Source organism: Heterodontus francisci, chromosome 7, assembly GCF_036365525.1.
Source record: "Heterodontus francisci isolate sHetFra1 chromosome 7, sHetFra1.hap1, whole genome shotgun sequence".
Lineage (NCBI taxonomy): Eukaryota > Metazoa > Chordata > Chondrichthyes > Heterodontiformes > Heterodontidae > Heterodontus > Heterodontus francisci.
The window spans coordinates 42,810,847-42,824,293 of NC_090377.1; the positions used below are offsets into that span (position 1 = coordinate 42,810,847).

The following is a 13,447-nucleotide window of genomic DNA, read 5'->3' on the forward strand; positions in this document are numbered from 1 at the left end:
TTATTCTGTCATTAACACTATCTCTGGACCAATGTTTTGGCATTCACCACTAGCATTAACACACTCTATGCCTTTGTCCCATGCCACCTTTGTTATTTAATCGCTCATGCCCTCTGCCCTATCACACGCCTTCCCTTTTGTTCTCTTCCCCATCAAACCCACCTCCCACACTTGCTTAAAACCTAATTCTTTTCTAACTTTGCCAGTTCTGATGAAAGGTCACAGACCTGAAACATTAACTATACTTCTGTCTCCACAGATGCCACCTGACCTGCTGAGTACTTCCAGCACTTTGTTTTTATTACAGATTCCCAGCATCTGCAGTATTTTGCTTTTATCCATTCCGCTACTTGTCCCCTGACTCTGCATGCTTTGATCTTGTTCATTAATACAGTATGTGGCAACCTATCAAAGGTCTTTTGGAAATCTAGATGATTTACATCTACTATATTACCCTTTATTACTCTGTTATCTCTTTAAAGAATTCTATGAGATTGTTCAAGCAAGAATTTCCCTTTTGAAATCCATGCTATAGTGAGATGCCTAGGTGCCTGAGGGTCAGGTTGGCTGTAAAATGCTATCAAAATGCTACTATATAAACGCAATGCTAATGCATTAGGTATCACTTCTTTAACTGCATTGTATGTGACTACACAACACTCTCTGTCTGCAGTAAATGACTTTCAGAATGCAGTTCAGACAAACTACAGGAGAGAGAGAACTAACATGGCAAGATGGGAAGCTGTGGGTAGTTTAGAGAAAGTCACATGTTAGCCCAGCAAGAACATGGGATACAGCTGGACTAGCTGTGTATGGGAACCAAGATCAGCTCTATCATCACTGGAATGCTGTGAAAGAAAAGGGAGGACCGGTATCTCACACGAAGATAAGAATTAGGAGGAGTAGGCCACTCGGCCCCTCGAGCCTGCTCCACCATCCAATAAGATCATGGCTGATCTGATTGTAACCTTGACTCCACATTCCTGCCTATCCGCGATAACCTTTCACCCACTTGCTGATCAAGAATCTATCTACCTTTGCCTTAAAAATATTCAAGGACACTGCTTCCACTGCCTTTTGAGGAAGAGAGTTCCAAAGACTCACGACCCTCTGAGAAAAACATTTCTCCTCATCTGTGTCTTAACGGGCGACACCATATTTTTTAACAATGACCCCTAGTTCTAGATTTTCCCACATGAGGAAACATCCTTTCCACATCCACTCTATCAAGACCCCTCAGGATCTTATATGTTTCAATCAAGTTACCTCTTACTCTTCTAAACTCCAGCGGATACAAGCCCAACCTGTCCAACCTTTCTCACAAGGCAACTCGCCCATTCCAGGTATTAGTCTAGTAAACCTTCTCTGAACTGCTTCCAAAGCCTTTACATCCTTCCTTCAATAAGGAGACCAATACCATACACAGTACTCCAGATGTGGTCTCACCAATGCCCTATATAACTGAAGCATAACCTCTCTACTTTTGTATTCGATTCCCCTCGCAATAAATGATAACATTCTATTAGCTTTCCTAATTATTTGCTGAACCTGCATACTAACCTTTTGCAATTCATGTGTTAGCGTTTGAAGTTCTGTTAATGGATGATAAATGCCTGGCAGTTCAAGATAACAGGGTGAACAGGTGTTGAATACAATTAAGTAATTAACACCCAAGTGTGTATACATAAAGAGCCAGCCAGCACTGGCTGGAGGTGTCATTTGGAGAGCAGAAGCAAGCAATAAATAACCTCCACCAAAGCATCCTAGTCTCAGAGAAATTTCTAAGCCTGTTCGTAAAGATGACACTAAGATCATGCACTAGGACACCCAGATCCCTCTGTGTCTAAGAGCTCTGCAATCTCTCACCATTTAGATAATTGGCTTCCTTTTTACTCTTCCTGCCAAAATAGGCAATTTCATATTTTCCCACATTATACTCCATTTGTCAGATCTTTGCCCACTCACTTAACCATCTATATCCCTTTGTAACCTCCTTATGCCCTCTTCACAACTTACCTTCCTATCTATTTTTGTGTCATCAGAAAATTTCAGTCCCTTCATCCAAGTCATTTGTATAAATTGTAAAAGGTTGAGGCCCCAGCACAGATCCCTGTGGCACACCACCCGTTACACCTTACCAACCAGAAAATGACCCATTTATGCCTGCTCTCTGTTTCCTGTTAGCTAGCCAATCATCTATCCATGCCAATATGTTAACCCTTACACCATAAGCTTTAATTTTCTGCAATAACCTTTGAAGTGGCACCTTATCAAATGCCTTCTGGAAATCTAAGTATAATACATCCATCGGTTAAATATGATTTCCCTTTCACAAAACCATGCTGACTCTGCCTGGTTACCTTGAATTTTTCTAAATGCCATGCTATAAATTCTTTAATAATAACTTCTAACATTTTCCCTAACTGGCCTGTAGTTTCCTGCTTTCTGTCTCCCTCACCTTTTGAACAAAGGTATTACATTCACTATTTTCCAATCTAATGGAACCTTTCCCGAATCCAAGGAATTTTGGAAAATTAAAATCAATGCACAACTATCTCACTAGCCACTTCTTTTTGACCCTAGGATGAAGTCCATCAGCCCACAGCTCCAACAATTTTCTCAGTACCATTTCCCTGATGATTGTAATTTTCTTAAGTTCCTCGCTCCCTTCCATTTCCTGATTTACAGCTATTTCTGGGATGTTATTCGTATCCTCTATGGTGAAGACTGATGCAAAATACCTGTTCAGTTCATCTGCCAGCTCCTTATTTCCCATTATTAATTCCCCAGACTCACTTTCTATAGGACCAATGCTCGCTTTGTTAACACTTTTCTTTTTAAAATATCTATAGAAACTCTTACTATCTGTTTTTACATTTCTAGCTTTATCTCATCCTCTAATTTTTCCCTCATCAATCTTTTAGTCATTCTTTGCTGTTTTTTATATTTTGTCCAATCTTCTGACCTGACATCCATCTTTTCACAATGATATGCTTTTTCTTTAAGTTTGATACAATCTTTTAACTTGTTTATTTAACCATGGATGGTGGGTCCTCCCCTTGCTCTTCCTAAATGTCATGTACCCTTCAATATTCAGGTCCCAATCTATGTCATCTCGCAGCCATGTCTCTGTAATGGCGTTCAGATCGTACTTATTTATTTCTATCTGCACTATCAGTTCATCTGTTTTGTTTCGAAGGCTACATGAATTCAGATACAGAGCCTTTAGTTTTGTCCTTTTCTTATTTTTGTAATGTCCAGCCTTGACTGCTGATTTACTCTTAGATTTGTACTCTCTATCTCTTCCTGTCACGGTTTGTTTATCATTTCCCATATTTACACCTTTCTTGCCTTGTCCCTACTCTCTGATTTACCACATCCTCCCAAATTTGATCCCTTGCCCCCACTGTTTAGTTTAAAACCCTCTCTACTTCCCTAGTTATGTGGCTTGCTAGAACACCAGCCCCAGCACAGTTCAGGTGTAGACTGTTTCAACGGTACAGCCCCCAGTTTCCCCAGTACTGGTGCCAGTGTCCCATGAACCAGAACCCACTTCTACCACACCAGTCTTTGAGCCACACATTTATTTCTCTAATCTTAGTTTCCAATTTTCACATAGCTCAGGTAATAATCCAGAGATCATTACCTTTGAGGTTCTGCTTCTTAATTTGGCACCGAGATCCTCATACTGACTATGCAGAACCTCCTTCCTTGTCTGTTAAAGGCTAGGAAAATGCATACCTCAAAGGGATCATTGATGGTCAAGGATGCCAAATGTCACCAGTATGAAAATATGTCTCTTTGTTTTGCAACAGCTGAGCCTGATAACTGTCCTAAACGTCAAAACAAATGATGCTAAGGTTGGGGGGTGGAGGGACAGTGTTAAGAAGATCAAAACCTGAGTAAGCACGGACATTGTGTTTGTGGCATCTCATTAACTGGATAATGGGGATTTGGGTGTAAGCCACTAATTGGTGCAACAAGGTTCACTGTTTTTGAATTATAGCAAAGGTATGAGAAAGAGATCCCAATGGACAAATCAGTGTAGAAAACTTCAGGGAAATTCAGCAGACTTGAGTTATAAAGAGAGATTGGATAGGCTGGGTCTGTTTTCCCTTGAGCGAAGGAGGCTGAGAAGGGACATGATAGAGGTATATAAAATTATGAGGGGCATAGATAGGGTAGATAGCCAGAGTCTGTTTCCCATGGCAGGGGTGACTAAAACTAGAGGGCATAGATTTAAGGTGAGAGGGAGGAGGTTTAAAGGGGATCAAAGAGGTAAATTTTTCACACAAAGAATAGTGGGTATCTGGAATGAGCTGCCTGAGGAGGTGGTGGAGGCAGGAACAGCAGCGACATTTAAGAGGCATCTGGACAGGTACTTGAATGAGCAAGGCATAGAGGGATATGGCATTAATGCAGACAGGTGGGATTAGTATAGAAAGGCATTATGGTCGGCATGGACGCGGTGGGCCTGTTTCTATGCTGTACGACTCTATGACCCAGGAGACTGACCAGAAGAGAAAGGCAGAGGGTGTGAACACATCTACCGAGGGTACAACGGGATAATACAAGACTCAATTGTACTCTGAAAACTACTGCTCAAAACCTAAAAAGTATTAAGTTATACTCATACTTAATAAAGTTGAATCACTGTCACCAAATGGGTCCATGTCAAATCGTTGCAAATTGAGCTCTGAAAAGGACTACCCTATTCATTATTATATTTTTAGTTTCTACTTATTTTTCTAATTTCTCCTTTAGTAAGGATTCCATTATTTTTCCTACTACCAATATTATGTTGACTGGTCAATAGTTCCCTGAACACGTTCTAACTCCCTTCGTAAAGATAGATATTACATTTGCTATCCGCCAGTTCTCTGGCACTTTGGGCTAAATTTCATTACGGAGGTGGGAAACAGGAACCGGGTCTGGTTTTGGATCTGAAACCTGTCTCCTCTGGGAAGCTGACTCAGATTGCAATTTTCAGGTGAAAAAGTCTTAATTGGTATGGAGACAGGTTTCCAGTCCTCTTAGAGCCAATGGGATTGAAAATGGCAGTGGGTCAGATCATGTATGAGGCTCATGTAGACTTCCATGGCAGCCATCACTGAGTCTGCTGGTTGTCTTGAGAGAGACAGCTGCCTTCCATAGCACTAGAGGGAAGCGAAATGTCACAGGGAGCTGGAGGCCTGGCTCTAGGGGCAGGTCAGACCCTTGCTTCATCCGATGCTTGCCTGGGAGAGAAGGGAGGTCGTCTTCCTGGAGAAGGCCACCTCGTTGTGTGGCAGGGGCACCTTTCTGTTCACTGTTATCCCCCTCTTCCTCTATTACCTCCTGCTCCTCCCCCATTGAGTTGTCTCCTTCCAGGGCTCACTGTCCTCAAGGTCCACAGCTCTCTGGACAGCCATGTTATGGAGAGCGCAGAAGAGCACCAGAACAACAGAGACCATTGCAGGCAGGTATTGGAGATGCCACGCAACCAATCCAGGCACCAGAATCGCATCTTCAGAAACCCGACAGCCTGCTCAATGGTTGGTCTACTGAGAAGGTGGCATTGGTTCTTGCTTCTGCGCAAGGCCTCCTGTTGAGGTGTCAGTAGCCACCTCGTCAAGGGATTTCCTTTGTCCCCTTGGAGGCAGCCGTGCACTTTGGGGGATGAAGTGAAGGACTGAGGCAGCCTGGACTGGTGGAGAATGAAGGAGCCATGACAGCTGCCAGGAAAGTGAATGTACACATAGAGGACGCTCTTGCCTTGATTGCAGACCAGTTGGACATTGAGGGAGCGGAAGCCCTTCCTGTTGTTGGATCTCACTGGCCGTTCGCTGGGCGCCTTGATGGGTGCAAGCAATGATGCCCTGAACCTGGGGGAATCCAGCGATGGAGGCTGAACCCACTGCGCTCTGTGCCAGCACAGGCCCATCTGTGTCGAAGTGAGTGTAGTCCCTGCCCTCCTGAAAAGGGCAGTGATCTGCCTGATGACCTAATAAGATGCCAACTGTGAGAGGCCACCTGGGTCGACAGCTGATCCATGGAACAACCCAGCTGCATAGAAGTGCAGGGCGACGGAAACCTTGATGGCTGCAGGTAGGAATTACCATGAGGGCCGTGAGGCCTCAGGTCATTGTGGATCAGATCACACAGGACAGAGAACATCAGCCTGGACAGGTGCAGTCTCCTATGGCATTAGTGCTCTATCATTTGCAGGTAGCTGACTCTTGGGCTGTGCACCGGATGTTTTACTTAATGCCTTTGTCCCCTTGCAGCCTCCCGCTGTACTTCTTTGGCCGTCTGCTGTCCAGAAGGTTGCATCTGCCCCAGCTCATCCTGGCTGCTCTGTCCAACGTCAGAGTAGCCTGGTCCCATCTGCCCTCAGTTGGGCTTTGTACGCTTATCAGGCCTTCCCCTGCCAACCCCAGGCTGCCCTTGAGGCCAGCGGGCTCGAGCTCTCTCTGGTTTCCTGCCACTTACCAATGAGAAACTCAACCTTCCAGCTGCAGCAATAGCTACACTGAGGCACAACTGAAGCAGCTGAGCTTTATTTGCCATCTCTGTTTTATTTCCATCAGCCTTTCCCATAGCCATCAAAGCCCTCCACACTGTTCACATCTTCACGACCCTGTTGTATTCCCCCCATGGCATCTTCCCTGTTCTCAGCCTGCAAAAATTGCTCACTGATAGTGACAAGTCTGTTAATGAGCTCTTTAACGAGCTCAAGGAGACGCTCGCCTGACCCATTCCCTCAATGCCAGCGTCCCTTAAAAAATGGCGTTGTTTTCCAGAGGCAGTGGGCCCCAGTGCCAACCTCTGTGAATGCGATCTTAAAATCATGCTCAACTTTGATCCCGTAATCTGCAGGCTCCAAAAATCCGACCCTATATATTTTTTATTACCAAATTATTAAATATGTGCAATACGGCCTCTGCTATCTCGTCCCTCGATTCTTATAAAAAGCTTGGATGTAATCGATCCAGACCGGGGATTTTATCCTCTGAGTTTGATTAGTTTATTTAATATTTCTCCTCTTTTTATTTTAAATGCAATTATATCATTTCTAATCTCACCTCCTGATATCATGTCATCTGATTTGTCTCCCTGTTAAATACTGCAGCAAAGTAATTATTCAATATTTCTGCCATTTTGCTATAGCTGCCTGTGATTTTATCCTGCTCACTCCTTAGTGGTCCTATTCCCATCCCAACATTCCCTCATTTATGTGCCTGTAGAAAATTTCACTATTTTGCTTTATATTTCCTGATAATTTAATTTCATAGTTCCTCTTTGTCATTCTAATTGTTTTTTTGACTTCTCTCCTAATCTCTCTGTATTCTCTCTTGTGATGCTCTCCCCTGCTGTCTATATACTTAATGTATGCCTCTTTCCTTACCCTCAATTTTTTCCTTAGGTCTTTATTGATCCATGGTGTCTCATTAGTGTTTAGTTTGTTCTTATTTTTTGGCAGAATACATTTTTCCTGGACTCTATTAAGCAGCGTTTTAGATGCTTCTCTTTGCTCTTCTACATTATTGTTTGCCAATATTGCTGTCCATTTTATCTTCCCAAGTTTTATTTGCAGTCCCTCAAAATTGGTTTTTCTTCAATGTATTACCCTGGTCTTCTTCATACTTATGTCCTTGTCAATTATCATCTTAAAATGAATTATATTATGTCACCAGTGCATAGATGTCCCTACATTTACTTATCTGCTCTGGTTCATTCCCCATTACTAGATCCAGTAGTGAATTGTTGGGCTTCTCACTCCATTCCCTTAAGCTATCTCTGCTGGTCAATTAATTGAGGTAGTTGAAATCCCCCCTGATTATTATTCTATGTTCCTTTCCCTAATTTGTTGCATATTTCTTCCTCCACCTTCCTTCAACTATTAAGTAGTCGGTCGACTATCTCTATTCATGTGATTGATCCTTTATTACATTTTATCTCTATCCACATGGATTCTATTTCTGACTTAATGATAGATGCGCCACCTTTTTCTACTGCCATTACATTATCTCAAACTAGTAGTTGCTTCACCCCCACCTTTTCCCTATCTTTTCTAAATATGCTATATTCAGCAATGTTGATTCCCAGTTGATTTTTCTGTACTCATGACTCAGTAATCTTTACTATATCTGTCTTCTCGCAACATATTAATGCCTCCAGTTCCCATTTTATTACGGACACTATGTGCATTGCTGTAGAGAGAGTTTAACTCATTTTTAACAGTATTTCCTTTCATTTCATTTTTCACCATCTTTTTACACTCCTGTTCTATAAATCTATTTAATCCCTGGCCATTTATGCCCTCCCAGTTTAGTCCGTCCTGTGCTTCTTTTCCTGTTTCATTTATATTACGGCTTGTTTCATTTCTTGTCCATCACTCCTGCTGTCTTACTAGTTTAAAGCCTAAAAATAGAGCCATTCTCTTGCAGAGGCTCTCTTTCAGTGAAAAATGGACAATTCAAATGAAGTTTAACTGGGAAATGACCCAACACATAACGGAGGAGAGGATGCAGTTTCAATTGATGATGTGCAGGGTGAAATGAAAGACACGACAGCCAACAAACAACTTGCCAACAAGGTGTTTTGCTCAGTTAAGAACTTGAATTAGCTGCATGACTTAAACAGAATGTCAAAAAAGTGGTTCAACCTACAATCTCTAACAGCTTTCATAAAGCTAAAATACCAGGGACGATTCTTGCTCACAGAGTAGATGATAAGTACCAGGTGCTCAAAATGCAGGTGAAATATCATAATTTACAGCATCAGACACTTTTAAAGCTAATGACAATGCAAAAATGAATATCAAAAGATATATTTTCTACAGCTTACCTTAAAAGAATTAAGGACAGTTTAGGAGATTAAGACTCAATTTTGTTGGCGCGCCGCACATTGCGGCGGTGCATTTTGAACTCGGCGGCCTTCAGATCCGGAAGTGCTGCTGTCGAGCCCCTGCAATAACTCGCGCGGGGGCTCATTTAAATGGAGGCGCCGGAGCAGCCGCCCCCGATGACGTAGAGGTGGTGGCCGCTCCGTCCCCGGCAATGGCGTCCGGCGCCACCGCACAGGCACCATTTTTAAAGGGTTTCAGGCTTTTCGGCCTCATTAAAAGTTTTAAAGTGACAGAATGCTTAAAAATGCAGATATACGTTTATTCACATTTTCCATTCCCTGTCCCACACCTGCAATGAGTAATAAATGTGTAAATGGCCCTCTCCCCCCGACAAGTAGTTTTTTTTCAGGTTCTGAACTGCCCCCCCCCTCCCCCCCACCAAACCTAATTACCTTTGACCCTCAATCCCTTCCCGCCATCCCCACAGCCAATAAGAAGTGTTTTTCCCACTCCTCCAACCTTCTGCCCTGATAATTTCAGTCCTCCTTCCTCCCCACCAGCATTTCGCCTCAGAACTCCAAACGGGGTTCCAAAGGCGCGCGAGGTGCGGCTGGCAGCTGTAAAATTGGCGTGGCTCAGCCGCCGGGATGAGGTAAGTTTATTTGCATTTCTTTTTAATTAGTTTTAATATTTAAATGAAGGCCCCGCCAAGTGCTGGGGGGGAGTGGGGGGCCGCACTGAGGCTTTGCTGCCGCTGGTATAATGCAACAGGGCCTTCTTGGTGTCTGGGGTCCTGGTGGGCTGCTCCCACAAGTATTTTACGGGCCCCCCCGCCATGACCCCTGGCATCAAGGGGCTGATAAAATTCAGCCCATAATGTCCATTTTTACAGAATATAAAGTCAAAAATTATTTATTTCTACTGAGAGAAGAAATGGTGTTTTGGAGGTGCAGTGCAAGCAAAAGCTTAATGAGATATCCTCTGTTTAATATTTAACATTATTTTCATAGCAAGATAAGGACATAAGGTGCATACCTAAAGATGAAAAGAACTTAACAAAACTATTCTTTTCTTTGCATTGAGAAATTCCATCAGTTCAACTGAAAAAATGTAGAAGAATGACACTTAAAATGGCTACTACAATGAAATTATTGATGGAATTTTCAATCCTACCTGGAGTTTTTGATGTAACAAGCAGCATTTTAAATCTGGAGGTCCAATAGCTAACCTGCAAAACAGAACTAATTATTTGGTTCTTGCTTTATGATAGAATTGTATAGCAATACATATGTTCAAACTTGCATTCACCAAATTCACCATTTAAATCTATTTAAAAAAAATTATCTGCATATACTCCAAGACAACATATCTTAAATTTCAGGCCCTAAACATCTAAACAACCTAGATCTGTCTCCCTTCAGTCATGAGGGGGTGCTGAACGTAGAACGCAATTGATTTTCCTTCCTGCAATTTGCTTGGTCAGTTGTTTTGCATGGTGCTGTACCAAATGAACCAATATAGCTTGCAATCTGGGAGAAATGCAATGCAACTACAATTATCAGCAAATGCTAAGATTCAAAGTCAGGCTTCTGATTGTAAAGCTTCTGCGATACAGTTAAAAAAAAACTTACCCTGGTACAAAATAATTATTTTCCAATCTGTATCGCATTTCCAACACAAATTCCTGCCATAAATGGGCTACACCCCTCATTCCACCATGATAAAAGTTAACCATACAGAGACACAAAGCCAGCTTGTATGTCAGACTGTCTGAGGGGGCAGATTTAAATTGACTGTAAAGGTTCTGATGAAAAGAAACCAGAAATATAATAAAAAGCATTAGTATATATGAGGTTTACCAATTTTATATACCAGTGTTAAATTTTACTTAAATTTAAAAAAACTATAAAACTGATCAAACTGGAGAATGAGATATGAACAGGTAACATACCAGAACCATTAAGATGGAGGAAATGAATACCTACTCACTTGAGACAGCCTAAATGATAAAACCTTTTAACAAGTAAACATATTTTGCCACAAAAGGTTATGGATTAAATTACAAGTTGGCACAGAAGCCAGGTTAGTCACAGGTAAGATGGGTTGAATTGCCTCTTTCTCCACTGTAAATTTGTATGCTATAATTTTATGATATTTGAGAGGAAATTTGGTAAATACTTAAAGAAAAATATTAAATAGCAAGGGAAAAGAGCATGCAAAGTGGTTTAAAGTAGATTGCTGCAATGTAACTAGTTGGCTTAAATTAGATAGCACTGGCACAGGTGCACTGGACCAAGTAGCTAGATTGTGCTGACATTTCTTAAAATTCTATTTTTTTTAAATTGACTGCCAGTCACCAAAACCAATATTGAAATTAAAACTATTGCACTTAAATTTAAGTCCAAACTTGGCAACAAAACATGCTGCCAAGCCTGAATATGTTTTACATGTACTTAAGTATCAGGAATACTGAACTAGCACATAATTCCCAACTGCTTGAAGTTTTACGTTGCAGTGCAGATTGGTGCTGATGGAGATCTCCCAATTGGGAGGAAAAAAATGTTTCCTCACGAAAAATACACAGTGTGTAAAATCGCAAAATAAAAAGGCTAGAGAGCACACCAAAAGTAAGAAATCAACAAAGAAAATCCAGGAGACAGAAATGAGGGAAAGAAAGAAAAACAATGCAAGAACATTACATTTTCCATTTTAGGTTATACAGGAAATATAAACTTCAGTGTAATTGTTGGAAGACAAGCTAAGCATGCTTGTGAAAATGCTGCAAAATTATATTTTAGACATCCATTTGTAATTCTGGCCAATGTTAGTCCAAGTATGCAATAAACTCATCCATTATTAAAATCATGTTTAGAGAAAGATAAAAAGTATAGAGCATTCCCAAAAGTGTAGGATTATTTGTTACAGCTCATAATAAATTCTAATTTAGTTATATTTCTCTGACCACAAATACTGTCCTGATCCTCAAAGGAATATTTAAAGATATTGGCTACAGCAGAGAGCAAAATTGTAATATTGGATGGACTGACAGATTTCATTCAAGTGCTTCATTAAAGATAGTTGAATTTCTGCATTTGGTTTTCCTAGAAATTACTCGAGCACAGTAACCTCTGTTACCCCCAGCCCTCACACATAATACACACACAAAACATGCACACATTTCTCTATCATCTGTCTACTGAATGGAATCGAATCATCTTGAACAGTATTTCTTCTGCTATGTGAAAATTAAGTATTGAATACTAGAAAGAAATAAGAACTTGAATTTATATGGGCTTTTCATGACCCTGGATGTCCCAAGCCGCTTTCCAGCCCATTAAGCAGTTTAGAAGATTAATCACTGTTGTGCTATAGGAAATAGGGCAGCCAATTTGCACACAAGGTCCCACAAACAGCAATGAAATAAATGACCAGATCTGTTTTAGTTATTGGTTGAGTGACATATATTGGCTAGGACCTCAGGAGAACCTCCCTGCTCCTCTTCAAATAGCGCTGTGAGATCTTTCGCATCTACCAAAGAAGAGAGCCAAGGGGCTGGATTTTACCTTAGGCAGATGGGAAGTTGCCACCGACGCAAAAGTCGGTGGCAAACCCGCTTCTGTCCGGCCCGGGGATCAGTCCTACATTTTACGGGTCCCCGGGCTTTAATTGTCCCGAGGCGAGACTTCCACCCAACCAATCAGCGGGCTGGCAGCTGAGTCCCAGCAGCACCACTGGGAGCTGTGGCCACTGCTGAGACTGCAGCCCAGCCGACCAGATGGATCCATGAGTGAAGGGAGTTGGGCATGCCTCACCAGGCAGATCGATCTTTCCCTGGTGAGGCTGGCGTGGTCGTATGGGGGGAGGGGGGGGGCGTCTTGGGTCCCGGAGGTGGGTTTGGAGGCAGGGGCAGACCTCAATTGGGTACCCTGTGCCCGACTGCCATGGCTCCCTGCCCCAGGGCACAGAAAGGCCAGCAGCTATTGCTGGGCAGCCTTTCACGTCCCCAGCATGCCCACTTGCGACAGGTAAAATACCCGTGGAGGTGGGCGGGAGCCCTTAGGTGGCCGTTAAGTAGCCACTTAAGGGCCTTGATTGGCCACAGGCGGGTGGGCCATTCCCCCCCTCCCCACCCGACTGCCGTAAAGTTGACCGGAGGCGGAAGCGGGGCGGCTAGGCCTCCCGTAGCTTCCCGCTCAATGTTACACCGCCCCCACACCACTATCCGACCCACTGGGGTGGCGTAAAATTCAGCCCAAGGTCTCAGCTTAACAGCTCATCTGAATGAGGGCACCACCGACACTTTCACATTCCCTCTGTCCTGATTTGAAGTATATCCTAGATTATACACTCAAGTCACTGGAGTGGCACCTGACTTTTTGACTCAGAGGTGAGAGTGCTACCATTGAATCGAGACTGACATCTACTACTTTTACTTGTGGATCACAAGGAATTGCACATACATCAATTCCAACATTCACCTGAAGCTCATAATATACCACAGTTTGGAACAAGAATTGAATAGTGAATAACGAACAACAATTTGCGCATACATGAAATTCTGCAGCAAATTTTGTCATCTTCAACTGTAGCCATACCACCTCCTCTTGATATGCTTAT

The 13,447-nt window shown here is 42.5% G+C and overlaps 1 protein-coding gene across 2 annotated transcripts in view; it reads right to left on the reverse strand.

The window, feature by feature from the left end:
* rab3gap1 (RAB3 GTPase activating protein subunit 1) overlaps positions 1-13,447 on the reverse strand; it is a 118,384-nt gene that overhangs the window by 37,836 nt on the left and 67,101 nt on the right. For both annotated transcript variants that reach the window (XM_068035073.1, XM_068035074.1), the window contains exons 16-17: positions 10,462-10,634; positions 10,004-10,058 (exon numbers count right to left, since the gene is read on the reverse strand). In XM_068035073.1, the coding sequence (XP_067891174.1) occupies positions 10,004-10,058; positions 10,462-10,634 (228 nt within the window). The remainder of the gene's footprint in view (positions 1-10,003; positions 10,059-10,461; positions 10,635-13,447) is intronic.